This window comes from Marmota marmota, unplaced genomic scaffold (genome assembly GCF_001458135.2).
Source record: "Marmota marmota marmota unplaced genomic scaffold, marMar, whole genome shotgun sequence".
Classification (NCBI taxonomy): Eukaryota; Metazoa; Chordata; class Mammalia; order Rodentia; family Sciuridae; genus Marmota; species Marmota marmota.
The window spans coordinates 11,334,992-11,349,004 of NW_026000261.1; the positions used below are offsets into that span (position 1 = coordinate 11,334,992).

General features: G+C 32.0%; 1 protein-coding gene across 2 annotated transcripts in view; it reads left to right on the forward strand.

Moving 5' to 3' along the window:
• Positions 1 to 439: 439 nt before the first annotated feature.
• The window catches only part of Klhl4 (kelch like family member 4), a 92,887-nt gene continuing 79,313 nt past the window's right edge, over positions 440 to 14,013 (forward strand). Inside the window, exon 1 of one of the 2 annotated variants that reach the window (XM_048796943.1) lies at positions 440 to 1,091. In XM_048796943.1, the coding sequence (XP_048652900.1) occupies positions 670 to 1,091 (422 nt within the window). In that variant the 5' untranslated portion in view covers positions 440 to 669. The remainder of the gene's footprint in view (positions 1,092 to 14,013) is intronic. The other variant, XM_015497952.2, reaches the window with a different exon arrangement.

Here is a 14,013-nt window from a genome sequence, read left to right on the forward strand (position 1 = left end):
TAGAAACATTCACATTTTTCGATGAACTTTGGATATAACTACAGATCTGCCTGAGGGGATTTGTGACATGATGCTTTTCCTTAATGAACTACTTTCAAAATTTTCACAAGAGGAATCCAAAATAGATTATAATTAATTCCCCTGTCACATATTCTCCTAGGATAAAGTGACATATTTCCAGAAGTGGGCTACCCAAAAATTAATCTGGCAGGGGGATGGGTGAGGAAATACAGAAGGAAGTGTGTTTTAAATACTTTTCTGTAATTCACTTGCTTAGGTTTAGGCTGCAGCTATTGGGCTTTGGTAGGAAAGAAGCTGGGCTAGACATTTGCAAGTCCAGACAGAGGGCTTGTGAGCTTGAAAATCTAGCAGCTGGGGTGTGTTGTGGTAGCTGCTTTCCTGTGCTAAGCTGATTTACTTGTTTAAGGTCTGACCTCATCATCCTGTCAGTATGGGTTCCCACCTACACTGTTAGCAGCAGCTTTCTGCTTCAGCTAGAAGGCTAGAAGTATTCACAGTGTATCACAGGCAGAGGGGGAGGGGAGAGAAAGCAAGAAAGACTGCTCTCTTGTGCTTTTGTTAGTTTTGCAGAAGAGGCAGAGAAACAAGAGATAACAAAGGCTCGGTTTCCTTTCTGTTAGAGAAGGCTTTGTCTTTCCTTTTGCAACAATGTCTGTGTCCGGCAAGAAAGAATTTGATGTGAAACAAATCTTAAGGCTGCGCTGGAGGTGGTTCAGTCACCCTTCTCAAGGTTCGCCTAACACTGGAAGCTGCCTTCAGCAGGAAGGATATGAGCATAGAGGGACCCCGGTTCAGGGCAGGTTGAAGAACCACTCTCGGGACAGAAACGGACTGAAGAAAGGCAACAGTCCTGTCCACTACAATATACTGACACCAGTGTCGGGACCGGCCGCTGCTCATCAAAGAGCCCTTCAGAATTGGCACCAGCAAAACCTAATAGAACACCTTCAATCAAATAAAAATAGTCCTAAAGGAAGATCAGAGGAGAATTTGATCAAAGAAGATTGTGATAAACATTCACAAAATTTGAAGATGAAGCCTGATAACCACAAAGAAGATTCTAAAGCAAGGTAGGAGTTTTGGGTTATATAAGTGAAAGTCAGACTATTTTAACTTATTCTCTAAAACTTTCAGGTTTAAATAGAAGGTGTTATAATAATCTCTGAGTTTTTATGTAGCCAGTCAAGGTCTCCAAAAAACTCCCTCCTCTAAGTTTATAAAGGAAAACTGTAATAACGCATCTATTTTGATAATTAATGAAATTAATTTTAGGGTAGTGAGTTTATTTCTCCTGTTCCATCCCCACTCCAATAAGAATTGTTCCAGTTCTAAGAGATATTTTTATAATTTTTAATTTTTAAAAAATATCTCTGTGGTTCAGATGTTCAAATAGTTGTGATTCTTTGAGCAAGTGTGATAAATTACGAGAATTCTTCCTGATTTTGTGAGTTAGACTAACTTTGACAAAATAAAGGCTCTGGCTGCTCAGCATATCCTTATCTATTGCTTAATACACAGTTATAATAAGGACTTACAAAATTATGTTATTGTATATGAGGATATGAAAACTTTCTTTGGCATTGACATTCAAGTTATGCTACTTTCACAACTAGTTTGCAATCATGAAAATATTCTGCATAAAGCAAGTAACAAGATGTTGCTTACAGGGCTGAGGCTGTAGCTCAGTGGCAGAGTGTCTCCCTCACACTTACGAGGTACTGGGTTTGATCCTCAGCACCACATAAAAAATAAATAAAGATAGTGTGTCTAAACCTACAACTAAAAAAAAAATTAAAAAACAAGATGTTGCTTACAACAATGAGCTCTTAAAGTAGGAAATGGAATATGTCAGCTATTTAGGACATTAAAATGAAAGAAGAAATAATATATTGTGTTTGGGTATAGTCCAGAAACAAATTGATTTTATGTTTACTTTTGTGTCCATTGGGCCTATTTGAGTTGAAAAAATATATATTGTGCCCTCTAATATTGTCAAATATAATTTAATATAGTGAATTTTTATGTTTCTATTTCTTCTCTTATTCATTATCAGAAATTTTTATATTAATATATTTTAGACACAGATGAAGACCCTTGCAATGTAATTAAGTTTTGAAAATGCTATAGAGCAAGACATATTTTGATCTGCTTAAAATAACAGTTCAGGACTGGGGTTGTGACTCAATGGTAGAATGCTTACCTAGCATGTTTGAGGCACTGGGTTAAATTCTCAGCACCACATAAAAATAAATAAAGGTCCACCAACAACTCATAAAATATTTTAAAAAATAACAGTTTAACAAAAAGCTATACAATTTTATTTTGAAATCTGGAAACTTGGCATACTGTGTCTCTGTGGAGGATGCAGAGTTACTCCTTGATAAAAGTTGTCCCAAATGTGTTTTAAGAACACTGTCTTGCTTCCATAAATTGAAAAGAGAAACTCTAAAAATAACGTAACATTATGACAAAAGACAAATCAAATGTGCCAACTGACACCTTTATAAGAACTAAGTTTTGTTGAAATGTAAACACATAGAAGATTTTTTGAAATGACTTTAGTTTACTGTGATATAGGCTTCTTAAGAAATGAAGCATGCACGTGTGTATTTTCTAATATATTTTGTGTTTACCCGAGGAAATGCTATGTAAATACTGAGATTGAAAGTTGCATTTGGTACACCTAACAGGACTTTCACAATAATATAAAGCCTATATTATTAGACTCAGCAGTTTCTCAAATTATGTCTCCTTACTGTGAACAACATTTTTAAAAATGTTGAATTTGGAGATTAATGAAAGCATTTAACACACAGTAGACAAACTGAAATTGTTCGCTGTGCTCCCCTGACAAAATTCTCTGAGTACTCATGAATTGATTTTACCTCATGGAAATGTTTACAAAAAATTAGATGCTATAAGAAAATGCTGGCTAAGGTGTTGAATGCAAAGTATCACCATGTGATATATTTAAAAAAATAGTCTCTCTTTTGATTTTTCTGACTGATGATATTTTTTTATCTTTTAAAAATTATTCTGTTGGGGCTGGGATTGTGGCTCAGTGGCAGAGTGCTTGCCTCATGCATGTGGGTTACTGAGTTCAATCCTTAGCACCACATAAAAATAAATAAACAAAATAAAGATATGTCCATGTGTAACTAAAAAAAAATTAAAAACATTATTCTGTTAATTATCCAGTGGTTTCAGAGGAAAACAAATATTTTCTTAAAAGAGGAAGTGGTTTTGTAAATATGCTAAGTATATCTTAGGCAGAAGGGAAGGACTAAGTTAAATGAAATATAATGCTTTATTAGTCTCTCATTACCCAATTTGAATCTCTCTGTCTTGCCCCAGGAAAGACTAAGAAGCAGTTGTCTGATGTCTTGACTCTCTAATGCCTTTCTTCTTCAGCAAGATTGGGGAGCAGGATAAAAGGATTGTGGCAGTAGCCTGTATCCCCAAAATATAACGCCTCTGGTTTTAAAAAGAAAACAGTAATAAGTATGTAGAATTATCACATTAGTTTGAGATGAGCTCTGACACTTATGCAAAGTAAGGATCTTTAACTATTCTATATTCTATAAATATTACAGGAAATGAATAAAGAATGGGATAAGTTTGAAATACACAATATAAAATATGAAGTACCACAGTTAGTATCTCAAGAGGTATTAAATCTAACATATTAAAATTATATATTGTTTTTGAAATTTAAAAATTCAGGTACATTTCTGTAGCATTGTATTATAAATATGTAGTATATCTGAGAAAAGCTCTACATCCTGATTCAACATTGTTAAGTATGCACATACCAATATGCTTTACTATTAGAGACCTAGGTTCAATTATCATTTTCTTTTTGTCCTAGTTATCTACAGACTCTGCATCTTTTCTTCTCTGTAACTACCTTGCTCAAGTGTTCTTTTTTTAGTTTAACTATAACTTCCAACAAAACATTTTAGTAGTACATTATGATTATACTTTCTGTGACACAATACATGGTTATGAATCCATATATTTATATATTTATTTATTTATTTTTTCATTTTTTGCAGTTGTTAATAAATAAACAATTGCATAAGTACTCAGGTAGATGCCACAATGTTAACACTAGGCAACATTTTTCAAAACTGAATTGGCTAAGTCAAATGTTTGATAATATTGACTAAAATGCAACTGACCTATTTATGGTCCAAGAATATGTCTTAGTACAAAATTTGAGGTTCTCAAAACTGCTTATTTGAAAAGAATTGGCAGAAATGGGGATCATGATCTCATTCTATCCGTTAAGGATTCAGGCTTTTGCATACCCTGCCAACTTTACTGATATATTAGTTTGTATATCTTTGCCAGTGCTGCACTGTTAGAAAAGACTCCAAATTCCCTCTCCACTTGAGCTCTTTTGAATTTTCAAGTGAAAATTTCCTAGGAAAAAAGAGCAAGTATCACTGTTTATGTTGATATCCCAAAGGAAGGTGGCAAGATATAGAATTCATTAGTAATTCATTCCACATCTATTGAGCACCCATTGTGTCAGGTACTCTTCTAGTTTCCAGGAATAAAATCAGATTAAATCAGTTGTTTTCATGGAATAAACATTTTAATTGAGAGGGGCATTAACATAACCAAAATATAATATTTAAGTTGTAATAATTAGTATGAAGAAAAATTAACTAGAGGGAAGAGAGTGAATGGGATATGCTCCTTTGGATAGGGAAGGCTTTTCTGATGAGGAGATATATGAGCAGAATTATATGAAATGATGGAAGAAGCCAAGATGGCTGACTCAAGAATTTGAAGCAAATGAGAGGTTAGTGCATCTATTCTGCAAAAAAGTTCGTAACTACCATACATCTTGTTCTATACAAATCTTTGCCAATTGCCCCCCACACAATCTATTAATTAATGCCAAAAATATACATTAATTTACTTAATAAAAGTTTTTCATTTCTGCATTTGCAAACAAGAATAAAATATGCCCTGTCCTTTTGTTCATTAGTGATTTTAGGATCATGTACATGGCCCCTGGCCTCAGAGGTAACTTTTCAGTCATCCTTTAATAATGCTGCCATTTTTTCTGTGGGCATCTTTGTATTCAACCAACAGATCATATGTTTCATTTACAGAGGCTTATGCCCTTTGTGAGACATTGCCACATGGTAGTTTACTTCCTTTTTATGAAAACTTTTCAGATAGAGACAAATCCATTGTGGATCTTCATCCTTCACAGAAACCCATCTGTGACATGGAATCTGGGAAATATTTATGCATGAGGGAAATCCTGAATTGAAAATAGTGAAACTTACTATAATATTCTTTTCTCATAAAATAAAAATGAGCTTTGTTGCTACTTGAAGGAAGAGCTTTCCAGGAAGAATGAACAGCAATTTCCACTACCTTGATATGGGACTGTGCATGTTATGTTCAAATGCAAGAAAGTCAGTGCATATGGAATAGAGGGTTCAATAGAAAGAATGGAAGAAAGTGATTTTGGAAAGATAACAATAATAAAGCAATAATAATGGAACTACAAAAATTAAAGGTATCATTTATCAACATTTACTATGTGTCAGGCACAAAGTACTTTACATGTCTTTTCTCATGCTTTTAAGAAAAAATTTTGAAGGTGAAGATGGTGATCACATCTATGATTTATCACATGACAATGTCAGAATAAATCTCTTGGAATTATTTTGTTGTTGTTGCTAGTCTTCATACAAGGCAAAAATAATGTGATTTTTTTTCAGATTTAGGCCTACTTTATACTGAATTATTTCATAGAGACTGTTTCAGAAAAATAGATAAGGAACAAACTACAATTTTATTGTTTATAGAAAGATTGAGGTTAAATTTTCTTGCCTGTGCATTAGAACATGTTGTACAAAGTTATATAAGTAGTTAAATTATTTTACTAAATTTGTAACATTTCAACAAATAGTTTGAATTTAATGCAGTGGTTTCTAATGTTTGTTTAGGAATGGAGCTTCATTTGGTTGATCTTAAATTCTCATTAATTGTAGCTTGTGTCTTTGGAGTGAAATACTCTGGCCCTCCTCTCTCATTTGGGGCACACAATTTAAGTTAGGATTTCATAACATATATTTAATATTTGAAAAATTTAGGACTCCCTTCCATTTAAGAATCTGATAATATTTTGTGGCCATGTTTCTTTAAATATTATGATTAAACACCTGTAGTCATTATTTCTGATATTTGAAATAAGTTTTTCATTTCTGCATTTGCAAATAAGAATAAATTATACAAAATATTTTATACTATTTAATATGTGATTCAAGAGCAATATATCACATTGTCCTGTTGAAAATTGCGGAAGTATTTAGTTATCATAGTACTTTAGTTTGAAGTTTATTTCTTAAACTTTCATGTCTTCTTTATGACTCCTCTAAAATGTCTGCCCCTTGATGCTAATTTTTTTTTATACCAGGGATTGAACCCAGGAACACTTAACCACTGAGCCACATACCCAGCACATTTTGTATTTTGTTCAGAGACAGGGCCTCACTGAGTGGCTTAGGGCCTGACTAATTTGCTGAGGCTGGCTTTGAATTTGCTATCCTCCTGAATCAGCCTCCTGAGCTGCTGGGATTACAAGAGTCCACCATGCCTGGCTCTTAATGCTAATTTTGTTGATTTATTTCTTTTGATATTCTAAGCAAAAATAGTCGCATGTTGTGTGTGTATGTATATATGTGCATATACACATGTGTATATATATTAATGTACATCTTTATCAGTGTCACATTATGTTATCTAAAGAAAATGTAAACTGAAATCAAGGGGGAGGATTAGAGAGTGCTGCATCCTCAATAAATATACTTAATTCAAAACATAATATACTGCAGGATGAACCTGGAATACCTTGCAGTTTCAGAAAATAAGAAGTGCTGAAATATAATAGTGGATATGTGTCAAATGAACACAGGAATGACTTAAAGAGCCTCCCCCAATAGATAAAACTGGAACAATATGAAAAGCAAAATAGAGTAGCATTAGTTTATGAACCGAAGTATAAAACAAACATTCATGAGTCCACATGGATATAAATAAATGGTTGAATAATTAGAGAGATAAAGATAGGTCTCTTGAAGTGTAATTCCAAATAATTTACTTAGAAACTCTGCTCCCAAGGAGGTGAGGCAGAATACTTAGCTTTAAGGGTGAGTTGCACATATTGACTTCATTTCAAAGAGTGATTACTGAGTTAAAAAAGGACAGGAAAAAATACATTTAAATTGTTAATGGTAGAGCACTTGCTTAGCATGTGTGAGGCACTAGGTTCCATCCTCAGCACCACATTAATGAATAAAATAAAGACATTGTGTTCATCTACAATTAAGCAATATCTATTTAAAAATTGTCAATGGAGAAAAATAACAAACATTACATTAATTGTATAATCAGGGTTAATATCAAAACTGTTCAATTACATCAAATATACACAAAATGTACGTAGTGATGAGAATGATATTTTATCTGTCTTCCTCCTCCTCAAAACCTATCACCCCAATTTAATTATGAAAAAAAATCAGACAAATCCAAATAGGAGGACATTCTACAAAATACCCACTTATTTATCTTGTTGTCTTGTAATCAAGAGGAAAAAAAAAAGCCTGAAATACACTCATGACCAAGAGGAGCTTAAGAAGAAATGGCAATTCTATTTCTAGTTTTTTGAGGAATCTCTATACTGGTTTCCAGAGTGGTTAAACCAATCTGCAGTCCCACCAGCAATGTATGAGTGTACTTTTTTCCCAACATTCTTGCCAACATTTACTGTTGCTTTTATTTTTATGGTGGGGGGGATGTATTGGGGATTGAACTCAGGGGCACTTGATCACTGAGCCACATCCCCAGCACTGTTTTGTATTTTATTTAGAGATAGGGTCTCACTGAATTGCTTAGCACCTTACTTTTGCTGAGACTGGCTTTGAACCCACCATTCTCCCGTCTTAGCCTCCTGAGCTGCAAGGATTAAGGCATGCGCCACCACACCTGACTTGCTTGTATTCTTGATTGTTGTCACTCTGACTGGAGTGAGATGAAATCTCAGTGTAGTTTTCATTTGCACTTCTCTAATTGCTAGAAATGTTGAACATTTTTTCATATATTTGTTGATCATTTGTATTTCTTCTTTTGTTAAGCATCTGTTCAGTTCCTTTGTCCATTTATTGATTGGGTTATTTGATTTTTTGGTGTTAAGTGTTTTGAATTCTTTATATATCCTAGAGATTAATGCTCTATCTGATGTTCAGGTGGCAAAGACTTTCTCTTATTCTGTGGGTTCTTTCTGCATGCTCATTTCCTTTGTTGTGAAGAAGATTTTTTGATAGCATCCTATTTATTAATTCTTGATTATACTTGTTGTGCTTTAAGAGACTCATTGAGGAATTTTGTTCCTAAACTGACATTATGGGCCTACTTTTTCTTTTAGTAGGTCCAGGGTCTCTGGTCTAATTAATATCTAGATTCTTGATCCATTTTGAGTTGAATTTTGTACAGGGTGAGAGATAGGATATAAATTTCTTTCGGCTATGTATGAATTTTCAGTTTTTCCAGTACCATTTGATGAAGAGGCTATCTTTTCTTCAGTGTATGTTTATGCCATCTTTGTCTAGTATGAGATAACCTTATTTATGTGGGTTTGTCTCTGTGTATTTTCCAATGTACATATATGGATACACCACAGTGAATCATCCTATCATGTACATCCACAAGACTGGATCCTAACTAGAATAAGACATAATTCATGTTTATATGTATATGTCAAAATATATTATATTGTCATGTATAATTAGAAGGCATAAAATAAAATACAAAGGAAAAGAAGATATTCTGAATATGTATAATGAGAAACAAAAAAGGAACCTTTGGTAAAAACTTAGAAATCTGAATGAAGATGGACTTTATTTATTAATAAAATATCAACATTGGTTGCTTAACTATAAAATTTTTATTATACTAATATAAGAAATAGAAAACTGGGTGGAGGTATATGGGGACACTCTGTACAATAACTAAGCTATAATTTCACTATTTTAGCAAGTGGTATCTTAGCAAAGAAATTTCCTAAATAAACACTAGAGGACCATCCAATTGTGAAAACTTGGTGTTTTCTTTTTTTGTTTTTTGTTTTTCTTGTGCTTTTTGGCAACTGATTAAAAGGATACCTGCAATATTAAGTCTTATCCAGATGACATTATCTGTGGCTGTCAGTTGGTGTACTAACTTTAAGGGCCTAATGACTAATAAGGTCACAGTAAAGTAACTCCTTTTGATGCCATCTAAAACAAAAATTATTTTTACTCACTGATAATATCATGGATACCAATGAAGTGACATATATTTATTTCAAATAAAAGTGGCCTGCCACTTTTAAAAAAATAATTAGTTGCAATTCCATTTCTGTTTTATCTTTGAGGAAGAAAACAGTGGAACATATAAGATAGGCTTTCTTATATAAAAATGTTTATTTTCTTATGCAAAATGATACATATATCCATTAAGTATATTTCATTTCTTGTGAATCTTTTTCATGCCCGCCTAGTGATATAGCAAGAATATTTTCTAAGTAGACTAAAAACTACCTAAGAAAAGGTAACTAGAAGTGAGAAAATGCAAAACAAATTGTTTTGAGTCATATGAAGACTTACGATGGAACAGGTACTTTTTAACAAAAAGAATTATGGATGGTTTACTTTGGAAACACTGTTAAACATGTATTTCTTGACTAAATACATAAATATAATACTTATACTATAATTTCCATTTGAAAATGCAATGTGGATGGTAATGTTTATTGTAGGTAACAAGTGAATCTATAAGTTTTTATTAATCCTGGTAAATTTTCTCATATTTCTCCATTACTCACAGGGATTTATCACTTACATACTTTCAAATGTATTGTACGGAATGTACCTCTTACCCTCTTTACTCCCTGTCTACTCCTGTTGCTTCCTCAGTACCTATACTAAACATCCTACAATGTTTTCCAACAGTTCTTTAACCTAAGTTATTTGTACTTAATCATGCTACTGCTAAGTTACTAAATGGAAGCTGTCTGCTAAATCTCTTTCCTAATTTTTCCCTGCTGACAGCACAATTAGACTTAGGTGTACTTTTCTGGGTAATGTTATTTACAGTACTTGTTAAAAGACCTAATAAACAACTGTATGGATAACAGAGTTTTACATAAAAATTTAAGCAACACAACTATTCATATTAGTCTGAAGTCTGCTGCAGCACTGAACAAGCCAGTTGCTTAACTGAGATGTTGGCATTATTTATTATCTTATTTTTTTTCTTCCATTCAAGAAATAAGCCTTACACATTAAAAGGCAAACAAACAAACAAAACAAAACAAAAACAAAAACAAAAAAAACCTTCTGGCCAGAGAAACCTTGGAACACTTCACAGAAGAGATATTATTTGAAATAAACTTTGAGGAACAGGTAGCATCTTGATACAGATGTTGGATCCTTTATTATTTTTGCCTCCAAATTGTATCAGCAAATAAACTGTAAAATCAAAACATACTATAATTAATTAATTCAAGCTTCTTTTAAAATTTATTTGGTTAATAAAACATCTTTATATTGAAACATCTTAGTTACTTATTCTTGCTAGTGATGTTAGTGTGTTTTTCCCCCAGAAGGTTTACTTTGATACTCGTGTGTGATCAAAGAAATAAAACACAGAGAATTTATCGTATCCAGTAGAGTAATCTGTCTCCTCCTTCTTACCTCTATCATTCTGAAAAGAAGATAGTTCTGAGATTTACAATAATAGTACTTACATAAGTAACAAACTGGCTATGTTTAAGTTTGCATATACCATGCTTGAAAAAAATAAAGTACATTTAAAAGTAAAAGACTAAACTAAATATATCTCAATATTTCCCTGGTATTTTTCCTTCAGTTAACATGTGAGAACCAAGAAATTGTTGATTTGGAGTAAATTATCCTTTAAAAACATATGTATTTGACTGCATCAAGATATGGTAAAACACAGATGATTTTTATTTTAGAACACTTATATGAATTCTAAAGAATGTTTTCTCTATATATTTGTCTTTATATTAGTGTTTCAATGTTATATGATTTTGTAGTTTTTCAACTTTAACTGAAATACAAAATGACACTATGATTTTATCTCAAGCTCCATGATACCATACAACCAATTTTATAGACATATAAATATAGATATACACACATATATACATTTTTCCTATAAAAGGTCAAACTTTCAAAACCTGTGTCTTGTTTCTAAAGTGTAACTAACTAAATATGTTTTGTTTTCCAGAAGAAATGCTTAAATAAACCTTAACTAGATTAAATATCAAGGCATCTTAATTTTTAAATTTTATTTCAGTTTTTTCCTACTTTCTTGTTTTTTAAATTATTTATGCCAGTAGCTATATTCTTGTTCCCATTTAATGAAAAGTAAAAACGTGTAGTTAGAAGAGGAGGGGCATGTTAAACAATATATTGATTTGGTCCTTATATTTAATGTCAGCTATTCTAAAACTGACTAGAAGACAACTTCAAACCATTTATTTGGTATTTCATTAAGAAATGTTTATGAGGGCACACATTAACTGAAGATGAGTCTGGGCTTCAACAATACTAAACAACTTGTTTTTATGTTTATTTTTCTATTTTTTGCAGTTTGAGATTATTATTTTATGCATGCAACTTTTTTCACATCATATGACTATGATGTTAAGTCATAGTCCTGTACTTAACATCAAATAATAATATAGGGATTAAAAGGATGATAATCTCGCTTCAGATTCCATTTTATGCCAGGTAAAAATTGTGTTTAAGTTCCCATTATTTTCTTTTTAATTTCCCTTCATTTTTATCTTCATCTTTTTCTTAACTCTCTGTTCTTTTCTATTTAATTCCTTTCCAAAGAGTGGATACACAGAAATAAGAATTGATTTATGGAGGAACATCTCAGCTATAGTTTTTGTCCAAAAGAGTGACTTTATGATGCAGAAGTCAACATTATTGACATGAGAATGATAAAGAAGAGTGTTAATCTGTGCTCCATATGTGTTAGTGTTGACTGTGTCATAAATTCAAGATTGCGTTAGAAACTGTGTTCTAACGATCATTTCTATGTAGCTGAGTGTATAGTATGAGGATGATTAAGATTATTAATATTTCCTTTTAGAAGCTACCAAATTTATACTAATAATTTTTGCTAGTTGGGTTAATTTTATTAGCAGAGGAAAATCATAATTTAAAGTGAGTTAATTGGCCTTGAAAAGATGATAAGCTTTTTAAAAATACCTTCGTTTTATTTATTTATTTTTATGTGGTGCTGATAATCAAACCCAGTGCTTCACACATGCTAGGCAAGTGTTTTACCACTGAGCTACAACCCAAGCCTAAGATGACAAACATTTTAGAAATATATTACTATAGTTAGAACATCTAATATATGCAAAAATGTTCTTTTGAAGTTTCTGTTTAATAAATTGCACTCAGAATCATACTGGGAAATCTCAACTAGGTCACTTTGTTATTTATTTTTTATTTTCTATTTTTAAGTTGCACATGACACAATCTATCTTTCTTATTTATTTATTTATTTATTTGTTTTTATGTGGTGTTGAGGATCGAACCCAGTGCCTCATGCATGCAAGGCAAGCGCTCAACCACTCTGCTACAACCTCAGCCCCACTTTGTTAGTTTTTTTTAAGGAAGAGCTTTATTTTGATGTAGCTAGTGTAATACCACGGTGAAACATAAGGAAAATTCCCAAATTCTGCTATTGTATATTATTCATGAAATTTGAAGCATTAGCTTCACCTAGCTCTGTAACTTTTACCTCACTTCCTTTGCCCTTCTTCACTTAAATTTTAAGTATTTACTGTGAGAAAACTTGGAAAGGACAGAGAACACCATGGACCTCATGTTACACCTAATCTTGTATTCGAGTTATTTTGCTCACTGGACATTTTTGCCAAAACCTTTTGACTTTTTTGTATTTTATTTAAGAGTATAGACCATTTAAATATGACGTAAAGCAAACCACATGAGAATAACTTCATTTTCGTATTTTATGAATCTTTATAGCTGCAATAGTCATTAGCATTTGGAAAGAAAGTTACACATGAGGTGCAATAATTTGTAATTTTCATGAGATTAGCAATTTTAAATACTCAAGAATATAGAAATTGTATTATCTATATTATAAATAGAAAAAAAATTAATATTAGATATGTAAATATGTATGGTAATAAGGATTTTGAGTCATTTTGAGTTTAGGCTGTTACCGTGCTAGTGTCTGTGGAATTGTCCAGTTCAGAGACTTCTCATTATCATGTAGTATCTGCTGCATTTCATGGACTGCAGTAAGGAGGACATAAAACTAATTTTTCTCCATTCAATCTTCCTGTCATTTTTTAAATGTAAAAGGTAGTCCAGTTTTTTTTTTTCTTGGAGAATCCAATTCTTTTAATATGTCCTCAATATCTGGAAAGTTAAGTTCATCTCTTCTACTAAAAGATCATGTTCTTCATAATTTCTTTATCATTTTTCAGCTTAACATAGTGGACTTTTAGGCTTAATTTTTTTCCTGGGCTTCAACAATACTAAACAACTTATTTTTATGTTTATTTTTCCATTTTTTGCAGTTTGAGATTATTATTTTATGCATGCAACTTTTTTCACATAGAAAGTTCACATTGTGACAGAATGTTCTATATAAGTTGTTAATTGCTGTAAACTTCCTCACATACAGCATTGCAAATCTACTAAAATTCTTGTAATCTCCACCCATATTTCAATCATTCAAGAGACATTTTCTTATTGCTAAACACTCAACTTTGGTTTCCTTGACATGAGTAGTAACTATGAGTTGGCTGGTAATTCAAGCTAAACTTGACCAGTGTTTTTAGAGAAGAGACTAGAAAAAAAAAAAACAGAAAAATGTAAGTAAATACATTCATGTTCTTTAAAAAAA